Source organism: Pteronotus mesoamericanus, unplaced genomic scaffold (assembly GCF_021234165.1).
Source record: "Pteronotus mesoamericanus isolate MK-2021 breed Mesoamerican mustached bat unplaced genomic scaffold, CSHL_Meso_final scaffold_232, whole genome shotgun sequence".
Taxonomy (NCBI): Eukaryota; Metazoa; Chordata; class Mammalia; order Chiroptera; family Mormoopidae; genus Pteronotus; species Pteronotus mesoamericanus.
The window spans coordinates 21750675-21778499 of record NW_026555311.1 but is presented as its reverse complement, the minus strand read 5'-3'; the positions used below and the strand labels follow the sequence as shown (position 1 = coordinate 21778499).

At 35.8% G+C, this 27825-nt stretch overlaps 1 protein-coding gene across 1 annotated transcript in view; it reads left to right on the top strand.

The window, feature by feature from the left end:
* The window catches only part of CCSER1 (coiled-coil serine rich protein 1), an 898936-nt gene that overhangs the window by 411561 nt on the left and 459550 nt on the right, over positions 1–27825 (top strand). Inside the window, exon 6 of the mRNA XM_054591576.1 lies at positions 18479–18686. Coding sequence (XP_054447551.1) covers positions 18479–18686 — 208 coding nt within the window. The remainder of the gene's footprint in view (positions 1–18478; positions 18687–27825) is intronic.

The following is a 27825-nucleotide window of genomic DNA, read 5'->3' as shown; positions in this document are numbered from 1 at the left end:
ATGTCATAAGTTAATTTTTTTCTTTTGTTATAGTCAAATGAGTTTTTTAAATGTTTTATTGTTCAGTTACGGTTGTCTTGCCTTTCCCCCCATTGCTCTCCCCTGCCCCGCCCAACCTCCCACAGTCAATCCCCACCCTGTTGTCCATGCCCATGGGTCCTCTATTCATGTTCCTTGACTTGCCTTTTGTCCCTTTTTCCCCTGTTGTCCCTCTCCCCTCCCCTCTGGCCACTGTCAGTTTGCTCTTTATTTCCATGTCCCTGGTTCTATTTTGCTTACTTGTTTGTTTTGTTGATTAGGTTCCACTTATAGGTGAGATCCTATAGAGTTTGTCTTTCACTGTCTGTCTTACTTCACTCAGCATAATGCTCTCCAGTTCCATCCATGCTGTCACGAAGGGTAGGACTTCCTTTCTTCTTTCTGCTACCGCAGTATTCCATTGTATAAAACAATATGGAATTTTCTCCCAAAACTAAAGATGGAACTGCCTTTTGATCTAGCATTCCCACTGCAGAGACTATACTCTAAGAATCCTGAATCATCAATTCAAAAGAACCTACGCACCTCAATGTTCATAGCAACGTTATTACAATAACCAAGGGCTGGAAACAACATAAGTGCCCATTGGTAAATGAGTGGATTAAAAGACTGTGGTACATTTACACAATGGAATAAGTTAATATTTTTAATAAACTAAAAAGGCAGTCCATAATAACAAAATTATAGAAAAATGAAGATGTCACTTTTTTTAGTGATTGTACTATATTGGTGACTCTTTATTAGTCTCTTTCTTCTTATACAAGGGAGCTGAGGTGTAAATTCAGAGGATCTTTTTTAGTACATGAACCAGAGGTAGAAGGCACAGTACTTTATTCCTCTGATGCTTTAACATCCCTGTAGGATCAGTGGGATTTATTCAAATATGGCTTGGTTGTACAGAAAGAACAAAATGATCCCAGGGGTAGATTTGTATACAGCAATGCCTAGGCAGCTTGGTATTTAAAATCCAAAGCAGGCCTTTTTCAAAATGTATGCATAGTTCTTATATGATTGGCTAATTTCATTTGTGTGTGCATTCACTATTAAAGTCTAGTAGGAATATTTTTATAATATCATTTCATGGGAAGAAAACTTTTATATATAAACATATATATTCCCACCATTTTTTCATTTCTTTTTTATTTTGTTTTGAGTGACAATTACAGATAAGCCAAATAGCAAATACTTATTTTGCTAGCTCTATACAACTGCAATTTAAAATTACAAAGGCCATATATAAATACAACATTAAAACATAAAATAAAATATTGTGATTCAAGGTAAAATTTTAGTTTTTAGAGATATTTTTAGAGAGTATAGGGAAAAAAAGATATACCAAATAGATCATTTTTTAAAAAATGGTGAAAGCATATCCTAAAGGTCCTGTTGATAATTTATTAGGGAAGTATACTTGAAGAACAATAGATAGCCTATCATTTAAAAGACGAGATAATCACAGAAGGTACCCATTAACTTTTACCTTTCTAATGAACAAAAAGAGAATCTGAGTTAAAGTCAATTTATTGGAGTTACTAATGAAAAGAAACTTAGGCAGTAAACATAAAACAAGATTTATAACACATGCAACTCCATTTTAAAGCAGAGTAATTCCACATTAAACAAAGCTCATATCGTTTTCTAGTGCTGACCTCCAGCCACTTTATTTTCCCTGGTGAAAAGAGGTTCTAAAACACGAGTGTTAGAACCACATATATCTTTTTCTTCTAAATGCAGGAGAAATTGTTATGCAGAATATATCACTTCCCATTTAGTATGGTTTGAGAAGCCTAAAGCCAAAAAATATCTGTTTTGAACAGACACTATGCCTTAAATTTGTGTGTGTGAAGTCATTCTTTCTGGATAAGAAATATTTGTTAAAATAAAAATGTTCTACCAGTCCCTTATCAGCCACCAGCACATTAGCTGGATTAATCACCTAAGAGGGGTCAGGGCGGTGAAGGCTAGGACATAGCAGCAGTGTGTTTTGACAGAGGAGTTAAAAAAAGAGAATGGCCTCTGACTTAGAAAGTGCAAAATGAAATACAGCATCTCGATAATGAATTCTGAATATCCAGGGAGCAATAATATTGTAAAGCAAACCTGAAGAATATCACAGAAGGGGCATGACAGGAATGTACCAAAGGGTCTGAGGGCACTGGATAAAACTGTATTACATTTTACACTTTAGTCTTGGGTCTGCCAAATGTAAATTAGAGTTCTTTGATGCACGCTCCAGATACCTAAAACAAGATATCTGTTGTAAGAATATGCAGTAGTTCACAGAAATAAAGCCAAAGCCAAACAGGCCTCAAGAAGAGCAGAAATATGGAAGTCTCAGGGAACTGAGATAGTAGGGCCAGCTACACAATTTTTAGGGCCCAGTGAAACAGAAAAATGCAAGGTTCCTTGTTCAAAAATTATTGGTAATTTTAAGATGGTGATAACAGAACATTAAACCAATAGTAGGACCCTTCTAAGAGCAGATGATGCTATGTGACTGCACAAGGTACAAGGCCAAATCCCTGGGCTGCTCCGTTAGAATAAGTCTGCAGCTATGGTTTTCTGTCCCTGTGCTGTGTTACTCAAGATTCATATTTTGGGGGACCAGAGTTTGTAGGTCACATGACAACACAGAAGAAGAGATCGGGTGAACTTGTTTAGAAATCCCAAAAGGACTGTGTGCAATCCTGGAGGAGGGGGGCACTTTCTCAAAGGAAAATAAAGGTTTTATTAGTGAAGAACGGAGGGGGATTTTTTTGTGTGCAGGGGGAAAAACAGATCTTTACAAAGAAAGAAAAAAAATTAAGAATGCATTCTAAAACTATTATGACCAGCTTTAAAGGTTTCCTCTAGGGCCATGAATAGTTTATTTATAGCAATGCTCCAGCAACACTTCCCCTGGATAAGAGACACTTGGCTTTAAATACCCCAAAATTGTTAACTTTGATGATTTTAGGAGTCTTTTTTAAAACAAATTGTTTTCAGTCAAATTTCTCAATAAAAATTATTATACTATAATCCCATAATCTTCTATGAAACTACTGAAGAATAAGATTTAAAAACGTTTTATATGGAAAAGGAATATAAATATCACAGAAATTACTCTGAGGTAAGATTTGCTTATATTTTCCACTCAGTATATGTTTATTACTTTTAGAACCTGTGTTAGTGAGCTCACTGAGTTTTTACAGGCACTTGTCTCTCGAGTGCGCAGAGGGTTAGAAGAGGGGTTAGAACATGGGCTCTGGAACAAGATTCTTTAAGTTTAAAGCCCAGTTTTGCTATTTGCATCCTGTTCAATTTCTGTGCCTTAGATTCCTCCTCTGTAAATTATTACTGTCATAACTGACTATGAAATATCTTAAAAAGTGACAATTTAGGATATAATTAAGATTGATAATTAAAAAAATAAATTGTATTCTTTCAGCCTTCAAAAATTAGATATAAGGCAATCAATACCGTCATTTTTGGAAGACTCATTTTAGGAATGAAATGTGATTTCTTTCTGAGGTTGTTTTTTTTTTTTTCCTGTTATCCTTCCTAAATAGTTCGTTGTCTCTGGAGAGGAAAGAGCAAAATGGAGGTTTCCTTTTATCAGCTCTTCTTTGGTTGCGTAAAGAAAAGGCTGGGTATTTCTTTTTTTATCCTCATCTCAATTTCAAAGACAATTGACCATTGATACTAATCTGTGTTTCTGCTGCTTCTGAAAAAGAGAAACTATCCTATGCCACCAGCAAGCACTATTATCTGGTTTTAAATGTCAAGTACACTTCAGTATAGAAAAAAAGAAACTGAGATAACATTAAAAGAGGAATATATATTGAAGCCAAAGATAGACTCCAGTAATCTAAATGTCTGTGTCATCAAGACTGGAGTTAAAAAAAGATTAGTCAACAGAAACCTAAAGCATTTTGACACTACTAACTTACCTATCCTTGTGATTTATAGCTATGTATCATGTTTATAAATGTGATTGTAGTATTTGTCTATGTCGTTGCTATCCTAATGAGTAATGGGAAGGTAAATCAGGTACTTTAAAATGAATCATTTAAATCAGTTCAGCTATGACACTCTGTCTTTATGTCACTCCTCTTAAGGCTGAACTTCAGATTTTCTTAGTAGCCTTGAGGACTTCCAACAGATATTTATCCTTTGACACTTATACGATGTAGAATTATGTATAAACCATATTATGTGCTTTTCATTTACCCAAATAATCTAGCCTATTATTTACACAAAGTTCAGTGGTTCTCTTCTTCAGAGAGAGAAAAGGTAGACATGCTTTGTTTTCCTTGTCCATTACTGGTTAGGTTTATTATCTTTTACAAAGTAACTACATTTTTTAGAATCAGTACCATTTGATGGTTCCACATGTTGAGATTGTGCTTTCCATATATAATATTTATTATTGTAAAATTGAACATAGGTATTTGAAATATTAACACCTTTTATAGGCAATTTTGTAATAAGCCATTCAAACATCTTCCTAGGAAATTGTTTACTGTAGTATTTCACAAAGCTAGGTTCTTAGGATATTAATAGGTATTTTCAGTGCTCAGTAAATATTTATTGAAATAATGAATGAATATTCAAGTAAGTTTAGAAAATAAAGTTACCAGGATTATTAATTTTTATTATGCTAATACTATACCAGGAGTCCCTAGAGATTTAGACATTTTAAGCGTATCTGATCATTGGTATTTTTTTAAAAATAAAAAGCGATTACATTTTTTAGCCCCCAAAGCCACACTTGTATTTTACATCCTATGGGAGCAATCTGTTATAGAATGGGGTCAGCCAGGAGAGCAATATTATTCATCACACACTACAGCTGCAGTTCAAACTAACCATCTACACTCTGGACCCTGGCATTATAATCCACATTGAAAGATTTACATAGGTTTGATGAACTGAATTATAGTTCGCAGTATATTACTAATATCACAATTGGCTATTAATATATCTTAAAAAGTGATATAATTTAGTATATAACTGGTAATTCAAGAAAATACTGATATTACCAACTCATTAATCTTTAGGTGATTTCTAATTTTTCTTAATCATACTTCAGGCACGAAGTTGTATCTCATCCAGTACTCATGATTCCAGCAGCCTCTTACGTTCTAGAGCTAGGTTGTTGGAGAGCTCATTGGATAGACCAGACTTTATAATTTTTAGTAAGAAATAGCTTCAAAATAAGTGGGCAGCTATACGTTGTTTCTATAGTACTAAACATGAGGTTACCCTCACTCAAACAGTTGTGCCTCCACTACAACTTTATTTTCTAAAACACTCAGCAAAGTGGGAATAAAGGGGGCATACTTCAACATAATAGAGGCCATATATGAAAAACCTACAGCCAACATCATACTCAGTGGGCAAAAACTAAAAGTTTTCCCACTAAGATCGGGAATGAGACAAGGCTGTATGCTTTCACCACTTCTATTCAACATAGTATTGGAAGTCCTAGCCACAGCAATCAGATAAGAAAAAAAATAAAAGGCATCCAGATTGGAAAGGAGGAAGTAAAGCTGTCATTGTTTGCAGATGACGTGACAGTGTACATAGAAAACCCCATAGACTCTACCAAAACACTACTTAACCTAATAAGTAAATTTGGCAAAACAGCAGGATAAAAAGTCAATATTCAGAAATCAAAGGCATTTTTGTATACCAACAATGAAATATCAGATCAGAAATCAAGGAAAAAATCCCATTTGCTATAGCAACACGAAAAATAAAGTACCTAGGAATACTTAACCAAGGAGGCAAAAGACCTGTACTCAGAAAACTACACAACACTGAAGAAAGAAATTAAGGAAGACACAAATAAATGGAAGCATATTCTGTGTTCATGTATTGGAATCATTAACATCATCAAAATGTCCATACTAGCCCGGCAATTTATAGATTCAACACAATCCTTATTAAAATACCAATGACATACTTCACAGATATAGAACAAACACTTCAAAAATTTATACAGCTCTATAAATGACCCTGAATAGCTGCAGCAATTTTGAGAAAGAGTAACAAAATAGGAGGAATCACAATACCTGACCTCAAACTATATTACAAGGCCACTGTAATCAAAACAGTCTGCTACTGGCATAACAACAGACACATAGATCAATGGAACAGAATAGAGAGCCCAGAAATAAACCCATGTCTCTGTGGTCAATTGATATTTGACAAAGGAAGCAGAAGCATAAAATGGAGTAAAAATAGCCCCTTCAACAAATGATGTTGGGAGAGCTGGTCAGCTACCTGTAAAAAATTGAAATTTGACCACCAACTTACACCATACACGAAAATAAACTCAAGATGGATAAAAGACAGAAATATAAGTCACAACACCATAAAAGTCCTAGAGGAGAACATTGGCAGGAAACTCTCAGATATCCCACGCAGCAATATTATCACTGATATGTTCCCTAAAGCAAGGGACATAAAGGAAAGAATAAACAAATGAGATTCATCAAAACAAGAAGCTTCTGCACAGCTAAAGAAAACATCAGCAAAATGAAAAGGGAACCAACCATGTAAGAAAATATATTTGCCAATGATACCTTGGACAAGGGTTTGATCTCCAAAATATATAAAGAACTCACATGACTCCACTCCGGGAAGACAAACAATCCAATTAAAAAACGAGCATAGGTTCAGGGCACTCTGCTCAAGACTTGCATACAGGCCTGGGTGCTGAGCGGTCAGCAGAGACAGTAGACTCCTGGGTAAAGGGGACACAGAGCTGGTTAGACATGTGCTGAGGAGAGACTGGAGACAGAGGCATTGAGAAGAGAACTAAAGGGGTAGCCGGGGTTCCTGGAGCTGACTCCTTCCCCATTCTGCAGTCTCCATCTTGCTAAGGCAGGTCACATCCCAAAAAGACAGCAGCAGGAAAGGAAACAATACCCCTGCCCTCAGGGCACTCCGCCCAGGAGTTGCAAGCAGGCCTGGGTGCTGAGTGCAGAGCTGCTTGCAGAGATAGTAGATCCCTGGCTAAAGGGGACGCTGAGCTGCCTAGAGACCCTTGAGGAGAGACTAGAGATGGAGGTGTTGGGGAAAGAACTGTGGGAGTAGCCAGAGGATTCCCGGTACTGACTCCTTCCCCATTCTTCAGTCTCCAACTTGCTCAGGCAGGCCACGCCCCAAAAAGGCAGCAGCACCAAAGGAAATAATAGCCCCGCCCTCAGGAAGCACTGCCCCGCCTCGTGTGTGCCTAAACCTGACAGCTGAGGGCAGAGTGACTAGATTAACAATTGCAGGAGACACAGTATATTCCTGGAAGTTTCAAATAGACTCCCTAAGGTCAGACAGGATGAACAACTGACATCATCAGAGGCAGATCCAGAAAGAAAAGAAAAGAAAAGAAAAGAAGGCCTGCTTACTACCTTAGAAGTTTAATCCATAAAGTCAGGAAATCAAGATCAATTTAAAATCACTGATCAATTTAAGCAGAAGAAAAAAAAAAAAGATTCTCACAAATAATGAGAAGGAAAAGAAACACCCCCCCAAATGAGGGGAAAGGAGGAATCCCCACAGAGAAAACTAAATGAAATAGAGGCAAGTAAACTATCAGATATTGAATTCAGATATTGGCTAAAGAAAACATCAGCAAAATGAAAAGGGAGCCAACTGTATTGGAAAATATATTTGCCAATGATACATCAGATAGAGGTTTGGTCTCCAAAATATATAAAGAACTCACGTGACTCCACTCCAAGAAGACAAACAATCCAATTAAAAAATGGGCAAAGGACCTGGGAAGATACTTCTCCAAGGAAGAGATACAGAGGGCCCAGAGACATATGAAAGGATGCTCAGCATCACTATCCATCAGAGAAATGCAGATCAAAACCACCATGAGGTACCACCTCACACCGGTCAAAATGGCCATCATAAACAGATCCACAAACAACAGGTGCTGGCGAGGCTGTGGAGAAAAGGGAACCCTAGTCCACTGTTGGTGGGAATGAAGACTGGTGCAGCCACTGTGGAAAGCAGTGTTGAATTTCCTCAAAAAGCTGAAAATGGAACTGCCTTTTGATCTGGTAATTCCCCTGCTGGGACTATACCCTAAGAATGCCGAAACGCCAATACAAAAGAACCTATGCACCCCAATGTTCATAGCAGCACAATTTACAATAGCCAAGTGTTGGAAGCGACCTAAATGCCCATCAGTAGATGATTGGATCAAAAAGTAATGGTACATATACACAATGGAATACTATGCAGCAGAAAGAAAAAAGGAACAACTACCCTTCGTGACAGCATGGATAGAACTGGAGAGTGTTATGCTAAGTGAAACAAGCCAGGGGGAAAAAGACAAATACTGTATGATCTCACCTATAAGTGGAACCTAACCAACAAAACAAACAAGCAAGGAAAATATAACCAGCAACATTGAAAGATAAAACAAACCATCAGAATCAAGAGGGAAGGAGGGAGGGAAGACAGGGAAAAGAAAGGGAAGGGTCAAATCCAGGCACATGTATAAAGGACCCATGGATAAAGCCATAGTGGGGAAGGATTGAGGGAGAGAGGTGGGGGAGGGGGCAGGAGAAAGTGGTGGCGGGAAGGCAGAGACAAATGTAGTTGAACAACAACAACAAAAAAAAAATTAAAAGAATAAAAAAATGGGCATAGGACCAGAACAGACACTTCTCCAGGGAGGACATACGCTGGGCCCAGAGACATATGAAAGGATGCTCAGCATCACTAACCATCAGGGAAATGCAAATTAAAATCACAGTGAGATATCACTTCACTCTGGTCAGAATGGCCATCATAAACAAATCAACAAATATATGCTGGAAAGTTTATTTGTTGATTTGTTGACAAGGGAACCCTAGTACACTGTTGGGGGGAATGCAGATTGCCACAGCCACTGTGGAAGACAGTGTGGAATTTCCTCTAAAAGCTAAAACTGTAACTGTCTTTTGACCTAGCAATTCCACTGCTGGGACTATACCCTAAGAATCTCAAAACATCAACTCAAAAGAACCTATGCACCCCAACGTTCATAGCAGCACAATTTACAATAACCAAGTGCTGGAAGCAACCTAAATGCCCATCAATAAATGAGTGGATAAAAAGACTATGTTACATTTACACAATGGAATACTATGCAGCAGAAAGAAAGAACAAACTACTACCCTTTGTGACAGCATGGATGGAACTGGAGAGCATTATGCTAAGCGAAATAAGGCAGGGGGTGAAAGTCAAATACCATATGATCTCACCTATAAGTGGAACCTAATCAACAAAACAAACAAGAAAGAAAAATATAACCAGCAACATTGAAAGAAAAAACAAACTGACAATCACAAGAGGGAAGGGGGCAGGTAATGGGGAAAAAAGGGGGAAGGGTCAAGTTAAAGAACATGTATAAAGGACCCAGGGACAAAGCCAAAGTAGAGAAGGATTGAGGGTGGGAGGTGGCAGTGGATGGGGCAGGGGAAAATGGTGGTGGGAAAATGGAGACAGATGTATTTGAACAATAAAAAAAAATAGGTCTTCCCAAGAACAAGAATCTCACGTCTCAAGAGAAGGTAGATTTAAATGTGGAAGCCATGAAAATTCCCACTACACTTTTCCCTTGTAAAACTACTTGAGATATATATATATATATCTCTCTCTCTATATGTAGATATATATATATATTCATACTAAATCATAGCTTCCTTTATTGTTATTTCTGGCATTATCATTGTTTACATTGTCCCTGGTATTAATTTATTCTACTCCTAATTCACTGACCCATAATATTTTTTATTAATTTGAATAGTTATAGCTTGGTAGATCTCCAAAGATAAGTCTAAAAAATTCTCCATGGAAAATTGTGATATGCAAACATTTTATTTAGGATATTTAAGGTAAAATTCTTAGCATATATGTTCAGTATATGTGAAATTGTCATTAATTCATTCTTTCAGTACATACTTTTTGGTTCAACATATACTTATTGAGAGACTGCTGGATGCTGAGCACTTGGAAATACAAAGATCATCAAAAGAGGGTCTCTACCTTCTTTGGTGTTACTGGACTAATGAGAAGCAATTAATGTAGCCTGAGGGAGTAGGAAAGACTGGAGAGGACCTCCTGGGAGAGGGAGTACATTATTCCAGGCTTCTAGGATAAGTATAAATTAGCCATACTGTATCAAAACTCACATATATACTGGGGAAAGTTATGATCAGTGAGCATAATATGTCTCATCTATGGTGCTATTGCACTACATGATTTGTTTGTCTTGCTAAGGTTAACAAGACAAGATTTGATACAGTGAGCTGGAGATAGAGTCCTGGAATTAATATATTAAAAGGAAGTCAAATGATTTTTGTGTGTATGTGAGATTGTCTGTCAAGATATTTGGAAATCCTTGACTTTGTGTAATCTTTAAAAATCTTATTTTTTCTAGTTGAAATTGAATATAGACCATCACCTCAAGAACGGAATCTGGGAAATTTGGTTGATAAGATTAATATAAGTTTTACTAATCTTTCCAAAATTGATAAAGTTCTGTAGCTCTAAAGATATACTTAGAGTCATAATCTCCAACTCTTCATTTTTGAGAAGTATTGGAATTTTTACAATTCTCTTGTCACTATGTATTATGCCAATAATTTTAGGTATTGCCTTTATGCCAAGTTACAGAGCAAGAATTGATTTTCTGTTTGGAAACACTACTTCCTAAATTATACACTCATAGATAACAGTTGTCATACTTAGGTTGCCAGATACTGAATATTTTAAAAAGGTATAAGGCATGCAGATATCATTTAAAACTATTCAGTTTTCTGCAGGTTGTATAATATTTAGGGTGTCATCAATGGTATACGTTAGAATTTTTATTGTAATTGACCTTAGCTGCTTATGTTTGGAAAACATCACATTTTATAAAAGCTACGTAGGGGCAAATTGAAGACATTCTATAGTTTTGTTTTGTTTTGTTTTGTTTTTTAAGATCTAGTATAATGCAAATTATTGGAAGCAAACATACAGTAGCATGTTTTTATAATTTTTTGTAAATTATATCTAAAAACCACTATGTGTGCTCCTTAAGTGGTCATAAAAAAAGAATTTTACATACAAATTTTAAAACAATAAGTTCTAAATGTTTTATGTGATAAAGAAATAGGATGAGTTTATGGTGGTAGCTTGGTCCTAAAAATTCAACCAACTTTTCTACATCATATGGATTTGAAACAAGATATTGGTATTTTTTTTGTGATTTTTATCCTGATATTAAAGGGAAGAGGGCAGGCAACAAATAACATTGGAAATAAAATTATTTTCATCTCTGAAAATGATGATTCTCATCTAATTGATTTTATTCAACCACAAATATGAAACTCTTATTGAAAAAAGTTTACTTAAAATAAAAATATTCGTATGATACAAGTTATATTGCAGCTTGAGTTTGTGACTTTTTTAAAAAAATGATTATTTATAAAAGCAAAAGTACAATGAATAATGAATTTTCCTGTGTACTTTTTAGTCAAAATACTTCAAATTAATTACATATATATAGTGTTAAAAAAACAAATATGCCTAACAGGTAACTCTAAAGTTTCTATAAGTAACTATAAAAATGCTTACTATTGAGAAAAAAGGAAAAAGACACAGACACAGACAACAGAGTGATGATTGCTGGGGGAAGAGGGACTTAAGGCAACTAAAAGGTAATGTAAAAAATACAATAAAAATAAAATAAAATGTATTTGTATATTACCATCACTGCCAACCAAGATATTAACTAGAACAAAATAATATAGTAAAACTCTTTCCCATTTTTAGATGGTTTTTATCTTTATAAATGCATTTGAAAGTAAATTTAGTCGCAATTTCCTTCAGTGGAATTGAACATTAAGGAATTTTGGAAAGCTCTTCAGTAATAATAATTATCACAGTGAGATAATTATTCCTCATAGGTCAGATTTTGTTTGACTATAATTTGCTTTCCTTGTATAGTTTAAAATTTCCCTAATAAAATAGCTTCTGTAGGGTGGTAAATGAGAGGGTGGGAAATTTTTCTTTCTCCCCACAAAAAAGAACTGTGCAATAAGGAAAATGCTGAATATAAAAGTCTGCAACCACATTAGGGGGTTGACGTTTATGTCATGAATTGCCTGGAAGACTGGAGGGAAGGTTTTAAAGATTTAAAATATATATATATATATATTTGACCAATATCTATTAGACACAGGAAATCCAGCCAGTCTGTTAGATTTTCTAAATTGAGAATCACTACTAAAATATCAGGAGACATAAATAAGAATTTTATTTCTGTCTGTGTAAAATGTTTTTGATGATTCTGTACCCTCAACTTTCTGTCAGTCTTTATGCTCTGGGAAAGAAAACCAGTTATACTAATTATTCTATCATAACATAATTAAACATATAATGCACTTCAATGACTAATTACAGAGTAAAAATATGTACATGTACACAAATTTGTGGCTTTTGTATGTGCATGCACATGTGATTTTTTAAACAGTAATTTGACTCATTCTTTGATGAACTTTACTGTACTTTCTTCTCCACATTCATTAATTCTCCTTTTCTTAGGAAAATGATCTTTAAACTGGATCTTAAGTCACATGGGAAAACAAAAGTAGAGATTGAGAGGGAGAAATGTATATAGCATATAACAATGACATGGAGAAAAGTTACTGAACGTAGACATTAACGTCATCCTTATCCTTTTAACATTAAATGATTACTTTTAAAGTCTGTAAGAGCAGATGTGCACTCATACAATATATACTTTTTCTAAAATTTCAGAGAGGAAATTATAACTTTTTAAGGGAATAAGTGTCCTTACTATTTAATCTCATTCCCTAATTTTGTAATTTAAGATTTCACTATTCCAACTACAGTGAAAATAGAATAGATAAAATGAGTGTATTTTTAACTTTGATTCTGTTAAAAGAGTGTTATGGAGACCGGAGTCAAGAGGCTTCCTCCCCCGCCTCTGTTCTTATCTCACTTGCAAGACATGAATTCAAGCAATAGACAAACACGTAGAGTGGAAATGAGATAACAAGTTTACTTAATGAAACACACGAGAAAGAGCTGAAAGCAGCCACCCATAAAGTTGTTCATAAGTTTGTTAATAAATTTGTTCTATGCACTTGAGCAGAGGCTGCGAGTAGGTACTTTGCTGATCTATGTACACCAACTATTGGGGTTCAGGGGTTGTGTGCCTCAGCTGGCATCTAGAGTCCCCCTTCTTCCTCCTTGGGAATAATGTACAGCTACAAAGGCTTTCTTTCTCAGTTAGTAAAGGCTCTTTGTCTTAGTTAATGGAAGTGTCACGGAGGCGCCCCTTCCCAACGTAGGCTCGCCTCTTCCTCCTGTGCAATTCCCACTTGTGATGGTCAGAACACCCTATAATCTTAATCTTAGTAAGACTGTTACAGAGGCCCCTTCTCTCGGCACAGCTTTGAGGACTCTCCCCTCCTCCTGTGCTTTTCCGTTTGCAATTCTCGGGACACCCTGCCATCTTACCAACCCGAGCTCAGGACTGCTGAGGGAATTGGGGAGACAGGTCTTCCTTTTGCTTCCAGCGTCAGGTAGTAGGTTCTTTGTTAGATTGTAATGGCAAGGCCCTGCCTTTATTTCCCCTCTGGCTGCTCATTCCTCATTGCTACCTAACAAGATGATTCAATATGGAGAAAAGAATGCTGGACTACAAGTCAGGAGATCAGAATTCTGCATCTGGTGGCTGTGTGACACTAAGAAAATCAATTTAGGTTTGGCTTTCCTCATCTATTAAATAAGGATGTTAAATTACGTGGACTATAGTGTTTTTTTCTCATATTAAATTTGATTATTCTGTTGATACGAGCATCACACAATTGTGAAAGTTCTAGTGGATACATTAATGAACAAGGAAGAAAAGTACTATTCTTATTTCCTTGGAACATGTCTCAAATATAGCCATTAAACAAACACTTAAACAATGAATTGTTATCTTAGTTTTATTTCTAGGTTTAATGTCCTTATTGGAATATATTTTTTAGTAGTTATACTAATTAGAGTGCTGTCAGCTTGAGTTAAAAACTATGTTACCTTTTCTGACAAGGTATGTGGAGGTAGTAAGTCCTCAGTGTTGGTTAATGTAGAGAAATGGCATCATTAAGAAGGCAGATGTAGCTGATGTTTTCTCCTTCAGTTTTCCCACAGCTGAGTCTCTTCCTATTTGCAGAGTACATCAATAGTTGCAAGCAGTCCATCAAATTAAAGCAGCATCTACAGGAAAGACAGCTGTCTCTTTCCTGTGTCTCTGCTTATCAATTATTTCCTTGAAGGCCCCCACCAAATTTCTTGTTAATTCTTAAAGCCATAGGAGAAGCAGCACTTAATCAAATTAGAGTGTTTCCTGTTTTTTATTTTGATTTTGTTTTTGTTTTAAAGAAGCAGGAAGGAGATTTGAATGAATAGTGGGCAGCCAGCTAACAACGTCTGCCAGAGTCTGCCAGAGTATAAATATTTTTTGTCTCAGAAGTTATATCAATTGTTTCTGGAATTTTTTATAGTTTTTATTTCTCTGACGAGATTAACTATCTATTTATTTATGTCCCCTTTTTCTTTTAAGACTCTGAACATATTGAAAATAGTTGTTTGAAATTCTTGTCTGCTAATTTTAATATATGGGTCATCTCATGGTGTCTTTGAATTGTTTTTTGTTTCATTGCATGTCTGTTCACTTGAAATTTTGTCAGACATTGTGGATGTTATGTTTTTGAGAATCTGAATTTTATAGTGTCTTCCTTTAGAGAAACAAAAAAGAGTGTTGTTCTAGCAGGCAGTTAATTTACAAATTGATCAGATTGATTTTTGAAGCTTTTTTAAAGTTTGGGGTGCTCATGTGCCCCAGCACCAGTCTACTTCTTGGTCTTCGGCAGGGATTCTCTGTATCTGCATAGGCATAAAAACCGCAGCTTCTGTTTTTACAGACCATAACCAAGTTTAACACCCTGAGACCACCACGGTGCCAACTCATATAATTGTTGCTGTTTTGATTTTCTGCTTTTGGCACCTGGAAATGTTCCTGTCTTTCTATCATGCACTGTAATATGTTTAAAAATAAATGAGGTTATAAACTGTCCAGTATTTCTCTGTATTTGGAACAGGAGATGAAGTGTAGGTCAGCTCAGTCCAATGAATTCCCAGAGGTCTGCTCAAATTAATTTTTTAACTGCATCTGTGATAAATGCTACCAAGAAAGGCTTAGCATAGAAAAGAGGAACCTGTGTATGCGTGAAGGGTAGAGATGCAAAGGAGGTTTCCCTGAAGAAGAGATTATTTTAAGGTGAGATCTGAAGATGGATAAGCAACACTTTCATGCAGATAGAATATCATATGTGAAATTTGAGAAAGGGTGGAGCTTGGCACACTTCAGGGCCTGAATGAAGGCCATTGAAATTGAAAGTCAAAAAACAAGGAGGCAGTTGTTTTAAAATGAGATATGGTAAGGCAGACAGATGCTAGATTATGAAGGACTTTGTTGACTATGTTAAGATATTTAGATTTTATTTTGCCTTCCCCCATATATTGCCTTTCCTCTTTCCATTAGTTCAGGTAGTTAAATTCTCTTACACATATATTCGTATATAAATATAAAGTATATTTGTATACTTGTATAATATACAACCGCTATACTACTGTGGAGGCCCTGTAGAGGGATGGATGCTGGTTCCATCCTTTCTAAAAATATAGCTAAATCCCCAATTATAAAACAATTTGAGGTACGAGGTTTTTTCCTAAAGTGACACTTTCAGATAAGCAATATATTTTTATAGAAAATCTGAGAAAAATAGACAGCTTATTTATCAATGATAGGCTTTTTTGTATTTCCTTTAACAGACAGTTTTTATTAGGTTATGGGATACCAGTTTATTCATACAGATGTATATCTTTGTGCCTGTTTTAGAATTATTCAAGCTAAGATTTAATATACCTTAAATAACCTCGCCCTTTTTGAAAATCTACTTAATAAAGCTTTTGAAGGCAGATGTTTGCATGTGCTTATTTATTATTATGCAGGGCAATTAGAGATTTTTTTTATCTCTACTCTTTGGCAATCTGATTCAGAAATTATAGCCACATTAAAAAGTGTAAATCTTTGAGATCCCGTATGGCCATAGATATTTACTATAATGAAAGGTGTCAGGGCGCCGCCTCCGGAGTAGCCCCTATCACAGACAACTGAGAGCATCAGTCCTTGGCAACTAGCATGATCTTGTGTTTTGGCCATTCTTTTCAAATGATTTGAAAAGTACGTGTAGATGGGAAAAATTTTTCTCAGTATTAAAATGATAGTGCTAGTTATAACGAAACGAGAAAATATGAAAATACTCTTTTATTTTTCTCCTTTGTAAGAAAAAGCCATTTAATTACTCTACAGTATGTGTGTGTATGTATATAATGGATATATTTCTCATATATATATATATATAATACCCATTATATATATCCATTAAGCTTGTCTGTCATACTGAAAATAGAATTGCAGCAGAACTTTTGAACTACCTTGGTACAAAATTCCTTTCACGCAAAGTATAGTGAGAAAAGTACAGGGCCAATTCACCAGTGTACTGTACATTATATGTTTTAAGAAATGCTTCAAACTCTCAAGATTTTCAAGTTGAAACTTTTCAAGAATATATTTAATATAACATTTATGAGTTTTGATTTTAATCTTACTCAAAACCTTTGTTGTTTTGGTACTTTGGATGGAGAAAGACCCCTAAGTCTCAGTTTGACTTTATCTAAATGTTACAGAATTTTAAAGGTTTGGTCAGCATCATAAGCAAAGGGACAAGTGTAAATACCACTAAACAATTTTGTGGAAGATTCAAGGAGTTAAAACAGAGAGGGAAAACTGTGTATAATGAGCTCAGTGGTGACTACATTATCTTTGTTTTTATTTGCAATAGTTATGATGATTAATGAACCACTGTTTCAGTCCTCAGTATCTAACTTTTTGTTTTTTGACAACTTAAAGGACTATCTTTTTTGATATAAAGAACATTTGTTTAATTTCCTGAAATTATAACAATTCAGAGTTGGCAGACAGAGAGCCATGCATCCCAAGTACCTAATTGTAGTATGTGGCGAATTCTACTTACGCAGGAACAAAAAAGGACCTGAACCTAGCTCTACCCTCTGGTTTATTATGGGTTGTCTGTGCTAGAGGAAACCATGGCTCCGCATTAGTGATTTTTCTCCTTTTCTTGTCAACTACGGGGATGGATTATTTTATTATTTCTTTCTTTCTTTATTTTTATTGTTCAAATACATTTGTTTCCATTTTCCCACCACCACTTTCCTCCGCCCCACCCACCCCCAACTCCCACCCTCAATCCTTCCCCACTGGATTTTTTTTCTTTAGGTGAATTTATCCAGAAACACTCTGGTAATTTTGGCCCAATAAAGGTCTATTGTGAAAAACATCAATATTCAAAATATTTAACAATTGTAAATCATAGGCATTAATCAATCAGAAATACAGTGACCATATGCATAGAGCAGGTGGGCGGTGCTGGCCAGTGCTGCTAAATAGGAGCCCTGTTTGATAGCCCATTTTATTGCCTCAGCCAAATTAAGAATGGCTTTGATTACTGTTAGCTTGTAGCCAGCTATCTTCCATGGAGAAATAAAATGTTTTGAGATAAAAAGTTCATGTGAAAGTTATTTTTTTTGCATCAACTACTAAGAAGTTAATAATTCTGGTGAGACTCTTAAGGTCAGTGACCCAATCCCATTAATCTTTGAATCTTCAGCAACTGTTGCTGTGCTAGACACAATGACACAATGTAAATGTTTTCCATCGAAAATATACCATCATTCTGTCCTCTTGGAATTAAGAATAGAATCAAATTTTCAAGTGAAAAGCAAATGGCTAAATTTATTGTCTCATTTCATTGCTGTGTGTAGCCCATTCTTAACTATGTGAAAGTAGTAGAGATATTTGGATTTGTAAATGTTAAATTATAATTCTCAGAGTCTCAGTAAATTCCTGAAACTAGTATTGAACTTCACATTAGTAGGGTTTCTGAAAGCTTTGTCAGTCTTCACTGATGTTTAGATTCACGATTAAACCAATGGTTTAAAAAATAAAAAAAGCAGTCTAAGTAAAAAGAATTACAGAACGTTAGCTTAATTATTTTTTTTGGAGTGGTGGGGAATGTTGAACTATGGGAAACAACCCTGTAATACCTAACAACTCACCTTACAGAAAAATTTCTTTGTACAAGTAAGAGTTGTATGTATACAGTATTACAAAGGATTATGTTACAAAGACTAATTGGAAATGTGAGGGTCAGAAGGCAATGTTTTTTTGGCTCACTACTGACATTGATGGACAACTTGGAAAATACTGCTGTGAATATGTTACATTGTAATTTTTGTTTATTGTTTTTATCAGGAACCTTTCACTGAAATTAACAAAAGACATTGATCAGGAAGCCAGGTGTTCCCATATTAGCCGCATGCCCAGCAGTCCATCCGCAGATTGGCCCCTGCAAGGTGTAGAAGAAAATGGAGGCATAGATTCTCTGCCATTCAGACTGATGTTACAGGACTGCACAGCCGTCAAGACATTATTATTAAAGATGAAGAGAGTTCTTCAAGAGGTAATGGTTTATTCTAAGATTAATGTCCTTCATTGCTGTTTGACAGTGAAATCCGTAGGCCTGTTTAGTCCTGGGTTCTGTTATTGTTACGGAAGAGACTCCCAGAAACTCCATTCTTCTTGCCAATGCAGTAAAGCACTACAGATCAGTGAGTCCATTAGCATGCAGGCAGGGTTTATTGGTGATCCATTCTCACGGGAGAGAGGGGGCCTCATTAAGGTGCCTGGGGAGTAGGTTCAGGGCAAAGAAGGGTAGTCAGAGGCCAGGTAACCTGAGGTCAGGTGGTCTATGGTTGGGTGGCCAGGGATACAAGAGCACCAAGTCCTACAGTCCTCTGTTCTGAGGACTTACATAGCTGGCACAAATTGTGGTACCAGCTTTTGGTGGGTGTGAATACCCAAAAGTGTCTATGGGCTTCATCTTTTGGGCACTATGGTCCCTTTCCAGCCTTTCAGGCCTTGGGATGAAAGCACAGTTTCAAAGGCTTTCTTTCCCAGATAGTGGAGACAATGAATAGAATTCCAAGGACTGCCCTCCTCCCATGTTAGCGTGGTGTTTCCTGTGGTGTTGGAGCACCTGGCGAGATTACTGGGCCAGGCACAGGGTGGCTGAGTCAGTGGGTGAGACCTGTCTCCCCCCTCCTCCCTGCCTTGGTTGCTATCTACCCTACCTAATAGTACTAATTAACTGCATGACACTGGGCAGGGATCAGATATCCTCTTGGAGTTTAGCTTGTCTCATATATTAAATGAAGGATTTGGAGTTCTGCTTTAGAGGTATTCTTCGGCTCTAAAATTTTAATATTCTATGAAGGACTTGAAAAAGAACAATTTTTTCTCAGGTACCAAGCCTGGGGAAAAAAATCAGGTAAAAATAAATAGGCATCAGCTGCTGTGTTTATATGCTATTATAAAGCTAAATAAAAACATATTAAATGAACTTCACTTTAAAGATACTGAGGCTTTATTTACATGACACAGTAAAAGTTTAGTCATTTAGTATCAGTAAAAATCAATCCAGCAAATGTAATCTGAATGTTTGACTGATTCTTCCCTGTTGACTACGGTTGCCCCCTACAGCCTATGCTCATTTTAAGGGGTGTCCAAACCTTAGTCATCTCTGAGCCACATTGGAAGAAGAATAGTTGTCTTGGGCCACACATTAAATACACAAACACAAACAAAAACAAAAACGGCTCATAATGTTTTAAGTAAGTTTATGACTTTGTGTCAGGCCACATCCGTAGCCACCCTGGGCCATCCGGGGCCTGCGGGCTGCCGGTCGGACACCCTGATAGATGATGATCGAGTCAGGAAAGTGCATAAGGCATCCTTTTACCTTTATGTCCAGGAGTCAGCTGTTCTTTAGATTCAAGTGTGTTATGGTTTTATTTTTATAATTACTCCAGTTATTTTCTGTGGGGGATTTTTATAAAAAGTGTATGCATTAGAATTCAAGACAACTGTCTCCAATTTCTGACTTCCAATTTAGTGAATTTTTATCATATGCCATTGTCATTCACTTGATTTCTTTTTGTTGATAGGAGATACTTAAAAACAGTGTGAAAAGAGAAATCAATAATGTTATGGCTAACCTTGCAATGATAATCACTGATAACTGCTTTTGTAACACTTTGATAATAATAAGAATGCTAGCTGCTACCACTAGAGGCCACAATGGAATCAGGAAGAGAAGAGGATATCTATGAGAAATGATTTCAACAGACTATTGAGGACATTCAGTCACATGTTATCAGCCATTTAAAGCAAAAACTGGAAGAGATCTCCACGTTTCATACCGGTTACAATTACTGGGTGGTCTTTTTGTCTGGAATATACACAGTGATGTGCAGGACTGGTGTGCTTACACTTGATCACTTTAGAATTTCAGGAATTTTAAGAGCTAGCAGTTAAGCACAGGCATAGAAAATTAAATTACAAACACTTATAATGAAACAAATTATATTTTTAAAAGTATAACCAAAACTCAAAACTCATTTTTCTATTTATTGTAATATATTTTACTATTAACTATATTTATGAGCTTATTTGTATCTATTGGATGTATATGTAGAAATTCTATATAATAGCTACTATGCATATTTCCCAATTGTAGATTTGGTTAGGCCATTTTGGTACCTTTAAATCAGTCACATGGGAGTATTATGCCACAGAAATTGGCAAACACTATAAATTAGGGCATTTAATTTTTGGTGAACCTTTTGTTATATATTTACCAGCATACCATTATCTGATGACTATTTTGTTTCTACACTGAGAACGTAAGCATTTTCCTACACTTGTGGAATCTGACCTTTGACTTAACATGCAGTCTGAACCTCTTTGAACAAGGCAAACTTAATAACAGTTGTTATATTAAAAGATCATCAATAAATCAATAAACAACTGCCGCAAGGATGTGGAGAAAGTAGAACTGTTTTGCACTGTAGGTGGGAATGCAGATTGGTGCAGGCACTGCGGAAAGCAGTGTGGAGATACCTCAAAAACTAAAAATGGGATCTGGCTTTTGACCCCATGATCCCACTTCTGGCAATATATCCAAAGAAACCCAAAACACTAGTTCAAAAGAACATAAGCACCCCTATGTTCATTGCAACATTATTTAAAATCTCCCAAGCTATGGAAGCAGCCCAAGTGTCCATCAGTAGATGAGTGGATAAAACAACTCATCTACTATGATATGAGATATTTTTACAATGGAATACTACTTGGCTGTAAAAAAAAAAAAAAGTTTTATCCTTTGCTGCAGCATGGATGGACCTGGAGAGCATTATGCTCAGTGAAATAAGCCAGTTGGAGAAAGACAAATGGCATATGATTTCACTCATATATGAAATCTAATGAACAAACTGAACTAATAAGCAAAATAGAGACAGATTCATAGATAGAGAGCAGGATGACAGCTAAGGCAGGGAAGGAAGGGGTTGGAGGGATTGAGCAAAAAGGAAAAAGGACTCATGAACATGGACAACAGTGCAGTGATTGTGGTGGGGAGGGAGATAAGAGAGGACTAAATGGTAATGGAAAAATACAATAAAAATAAGATATTAATCTTAAAGTTGGTAACATTCAACTATTCAGCTTTCTGCTTCTCTCTTTGGTCTAGATTTTAATTTAAAAAAATTAATACAAATAAAAGGAAGTAGAAGAACTGACAGAAAGAGCCAGGAGGCTGTCCTAGAGTCCTCGGTTTTATAATTGAAAGCTATTTAGTTATATTCACTATGAAGACAATGTTCAGAATATAGTGAGATTATTTTTTTACTTATGTGTTTTATCCTTACCTGTTTTTCTTCATGAAAAAGTATTTGAAGAAACTAAAAGGAATTTCTTTTTAAAGCTGATGTACGATGAGAAATAATTACATCTGTTTTTTTTAAACCCATTCAGAGAGCAGTGAGTCTCAAATTTTTTATGGACAACAAGAAAAGCAATATTATGGTTAACTTAGACAAGAGTTCTAGTAATAAGAGATTCATTCATACTTGATGCCTTTAAATAAAATGGTTTATTGAAATATTGCTTAAACTATGAATTTTCAATGGCATTTCACATTTCATTACTATATTTGAGTTGAATACCAACTATTTATTTTATATTAAAAACATCTTTTTAATATAGAACAATAGTATTTATTTCTATTTTATGAACTTATTTTTATGATGCATAGTCTTACTTTAATATGCAGATTATTTTTAACTACAGAAGAACCCAATTGTGTGATTTTAAGGTAAAAAGGTAATTAATGAGTTTAATATATCATGCTAGAAAATGCTCTTATTTGAAATTTTTCCTAATGGCACTCAGTTGACATCTTTTGATTTTAAGATGGATCAGGTGTGAATAATCTGAATGAAACCTCACACACTAATTTTGCACTCCTTCTTTGAAGATCAGTTGCTATTATTAAAATGCACATATATATCCCCATCAGCCACAGACAGCACAAACATCAACTCCTTTATTAAAAAAAAAATGACTTAGGTCATTTAGAAATTATCCTGACACTTTATTCTTTAGTATTACTGGTAGAAGAAGTGACTATAGCAAAGGTGAATTTTCCTCTTGTTAATGATTTAAAACAAGGTTCCATTACCTATTAAAAAAAGGCTGTTTAATATCTATGGAGATAGTTTCTGTTATAAAGTTTCCTTTTAGTTTGCTCTGTTCTTTTACAACCTAGTCTCAGGAGTAACAGATCATCACTTTTGTGAAATTTATATATTGATGACAGCAACAGCCTTGATTCGGCAAGGGAAGGCACTGCACGAAGGTCTGGTGATGAGGAGGTGGGGGACATTGCAGCTCTTCCTGGAGGCTCGCTACCACATTCTCCTGTCTGGCCCCCAGAGATGCATCTCTCCCAGTACAAAGTACACTAACGCCCTCCTAAAGCCACCCAAAGAATCATTCCATTATGGCATCAGCTGAAAGTACAGAATCTTGTCATGTAAAGCATGTGCAGTGGTAGATGGGGCTTAAGTACAGTGACTCAAGAACAGTTCTTCATTTGAAGGCTGTGAATTAATGCATAGGTTAGCGGTTTCTTGATTAGAGCTTAAAGCCTGAGAATAATTCTCCATGGTTTTTGGTTCCTCCCTCTATATTCTCATTTCTACTCTCCTAGCCATTCTTTCTTTTTGTGTAAAATTAGCACATATTTACAGCTGAACAGTTTTCTCCTTATTTGTGCTTGTAGACATCGGTATCCAAAAGCCTCTTTTAATTTTGCACTGCCACTTTCCCTTTAAGGCTAACTACAAAGTCTTTCTGTTAATCTAATTCATTTAAATTATTTTAGGATCTCTTGTGAACCTTATTGGGAATTCACTCTATCATACAGAAGCCACACACCACATTCACAAATCTCTTTAAGACTTTCTTTAACTTGAAATAGCTGATGGGCAATCCTTTATGATTTTACAATTTTAATTGTCAGTTGGTAGGATTTGTGAGACCTATCCTAAAACCTTCAACTAAAGTCACCTTTTGACTGACTGAACTAGGTACTCTGTAGCATTTTCCACCATCAGAATAGCTCTACATATACTAAATAAATTTCTAAGGTCATAAAAAGTGTTTATATCTAAATTGGTATATTTGTTGCATATGTTTACATTTTAATAAAGTCCATCACATTTTACACTTAATATGACAGTATGTAGAACAACACATGACTAATAACATCACTGCTAATAGTGTCATTTTGTGGAATTTTTGTCCTTCTCTTGGGAGACCTACAAATGAACTATGACCGTTTATTATGCAGACCAAGTTAGGGTGCTATTGTGAATTCTTACAAATTGTTGTTAGAGCTTAATTTCTCCCCCCCCCCATTTTTAGAATAATATAAGTTAAAACAAATAACAGACCACTGTCTTCATACACAGCAATGGATCCTGTTGTCTATTCCCTGAAGAAATTTGTGGTCTTAGATTTACTGAGAATGGGTAGGATATGAATATTCTGCCTACAAAAGGTCTGGCTCTTTGTGAGGGGATGCAGCTGTTATGGAAAAATAGATACGAAGTGGAGGGTAATATAATTCCATGACTCTTTTGCTGTGTAAAACCTTAATTTTCAACAGTTTTCTGGGAGAGATTAGAGAAGTTAGAGAAAAAATTTTCCTTGAACCCCATCCCATTTCACTCACTCACGGGTTCTGCATGTGTAGCCGAGACATGACGAAAGCCTCATTCCCCAGTACTGTGTCCCCAGGCCGCTGGGAATGCTGCCCTGCAGCCCCGTGACAAGGCTCCCACTCCGTGCTGGCCATGGGACTCCGCCTTGGGTACACACCGAGAGCTGGGTCTGTTCCCAGGCTCAGTTCTTCTCCGTGCAGGACACTGACGGAAGTGACAGAAGAGGTCGAAGAGGACAGAAGAGTGGAGTCCCGCTGCAGAAAGTATATTAGAGTGGTAAAAATCACAGGTGCTTGGAATCATTCACATTTACATGGGATTCTCACTTCTGCCACTTGCTAGCTGCTACAAGATGACTAAGGTTGTTGAGCCTGTTTCATCATAGGCAACATTACTATCTATCTCATAGAGTTATTTGGGAAATTAAACAATAAAATGTGTATAACAAGTTATCACAGTGGGAGTGTGAGGTGAACGCTCATGAACATGAGTTACTGCGATGATCTTGCTTGTGTGATTATTACTGTTTAGGTAGGTGGATAATATTTGAAATTTCTTAAACACTTGGAAATATGGCAGTAAGTGTTCTTCAGTAGGACAGAGTCTTGAATCTACTGAATAATTCAGTATTAATAAGTGTTAATAAAAGCTATACTAGCTGAAACCAAAAATAGAAATATTATTGCCATTTATGCTTTTCTGAACTTTCAATTGTGGCAACACATTTGGCCTGGCAATTTTTGGCAAAAGAGTTACTACATGTCAATTAAATTTCCTGTTTACAGTTAATATATAAGTAATGTTTTCCTGAATGAGAAATCATGGGGACCATGGGGTGGTAGCAATTGAGAGAGAGAAAAGGGAAAAGATGTGTGACATGTTTTAGAAGCACTATCAACAGTACTTGCTGGCGAATTGGAAATTGGGTGACATAAAGAGAAAAAAAATAATATCTGAGAGGTACAGTTTGAGTAATGAACAGATGTTATTGTCATTTTTTGAACTGGGAAGACTAGGAAAGGAACAACCTGTGTGAGGCAGGAAGGAAACAAGTGTTCTGTTTTGGTCAGGTTATGGTTGGGATGCTTGTTTAAAACACGTTTATTTGAAGTGTATGTGTCAAGTAGAAATTTGAATTAATGTGTCTGCAAACCCAGAGATCAGGATTGAGTGTTCATGATTAAATAGATTCTATTTAAAACTATGGGAGAGAGCTTATATCTAAAACCAGGGTCAAATACTCCAGTGTTCAGTGAAAAGATAATCAGGAACGAGAGTGTCCAATAAGATGGGAAGAGCACTAAGAGTGTAGGGTCAAGAACCTAAGAGAAAATGTTGCTTCAAGAAAGCCAACTGAAGGCATGATGCTGAGAGGTAAGTATGATAAGAAAAAATAAGCAGTCATACATCGATCAATTCCAAAAGCATGTTACCTAGGCTTTAGGAATTTCAATACCTAACGTAACCTATTCAGTGTTAATTTATAAACCAAAGCCTAAAATAGAAATAGGAACCATTTCCAGCTGGTGCTCAGTTGTCATATTAATACATTTGTTTAAAAGACATTGATCTCTGCATTTTAAGGATACAAAATGAATAAAAAATGTCTTGAAAGAATTTTTAAAATATCTGTTCAAGTAAAATATGTTTTAGTTTTGTTAGGAGACTGTAGATTTTATTAGGTTAATTAACAATGATAACCAAAAGTTCATTTTACATAAGAGCAATAAAAAAATACACGTAATAAAACAGTACCATCCACAGTGAAGTATTATTTTTTCTTTTAAATATATGATGTATGTTACTTAAGGTTATTACTTATATTGCAAAGGCATCCTAGCATAGTGATCATGCTATAATAGTCTGTACTAGAACAGACTGCTCAAATTTGAATTTCAGCTCTACTAGGCACATGTGACTTTGGGCAAGGTGTTTAATCTCTCCATAAAAATCTGGTCTCTTCCAGAAGTGGAATTACTAGGTAAGTGCATGTTTAAAGCTACTAGATATCAGCAAGGTTTTCCCAAAGTGTGTACTAAATTACTCCCCCAGCAGGGTATAGTATATTCATTTACTACGATGCCTTATGTTGATATATCATCATTTTCCACAAAGAATATTTTGTTTTCCTCTGTATCTCTCTGACTATTAAAGTTGCAGAAATATTTTCGCTATGTCTTTCCTATCAGTGTATCTTCTGATGTTTATCTGATGTGCAAATAAAGGCAGAGTGGGATCACTGAGGAAGTATGTGCCTATCAGTCAGAGAATCCTGGTTATGGTATCTGTTAGTCATGTGTATTATTTTAGTGCTTATCAAAATAATAAAAAAAAAAAAAACTGCAACCCACAGTATTAAGAGTAAATGCCACTGTTATTGTACCTGAATGCTGTGGGTATTTGTGTTATAATCATATTCAGTGATTAATCAAATAATCACTAAGTGGTTTTGCTATGGATGTCTAACTTTCAATTTTCTTCATGAATCCAGCGTTAATGTCTCTGTTTAATACAATTCACGTACTGTTATGTAATTATATGAGCTAAATTTGGCATTGAGAATTTCAGGCTGCAACATAGCAGATATACAGCAGATGGCACCCTGCAGAGTCTCCAGGGGGTGCTTAGAGGGTTAGCGCTTCTGTCAGGGGAGGGAGGCGAGAGCACGGAGCCACTGAGCAAATGGCCCGTGGAAAGCCTGCAGTCGTGTTCCTCTGAGGCACATTTTGACTGGAATGTGTTTTGTTTCTGTTTGAAAATCGGAATCGAAGTAATATTTAACTACAGTGAAAATGCCTGTTTTAATTACTGGGTATATAAAAGATGGTGGTACAGATTTAGATAATGTAATGGAATTGCTTAAGAGTCACATAAACCTTAAAGTATTCACATGTTTACAGATGAGGAAAATTGTTTCAGCGTCTAGTGACTCATTACAATAGATGGAGGGCAGTTGTTCCTTAACAATTTGACTTTAACCTTGATGAAAATGAAAACTTAACAAAACTATTAACTTTATTTTAACATAAATTTACTAATAGAAATATAGATGTTTACTATTTCAAATATACTTTTAAATAGATTATTTTGTTATTTTTAAAGTGAAAGTAGGCTATACTTAGAGGACTCATTATTAACAAAAACAAAATGACTCAATTTGTATTTATAACAAACACATGAGAAAATGAATAGATTTATAGTTGACCCTTGAAAAACACTGGGGTTAGGGGTACTGACCCCATGCAGTCTAAAATTCACACGTAACTTCCAATTCCCCAGAAACTTAACTATAGTCTTCCCTCAGGACCCAAAGGGATTTGTTCCAGGACTCCATGGATACCAAAATCTGTGCATGCTCAAGTCCCTTATATAAAATGGCAAAGAAAAGCGTACAGTATGTCCTCTGATTTCTTAGCCTCCCAACCATGGATGAAAAAATACTGTTTCAATCTGCCATTGGTTGAATCTGCGGATGTG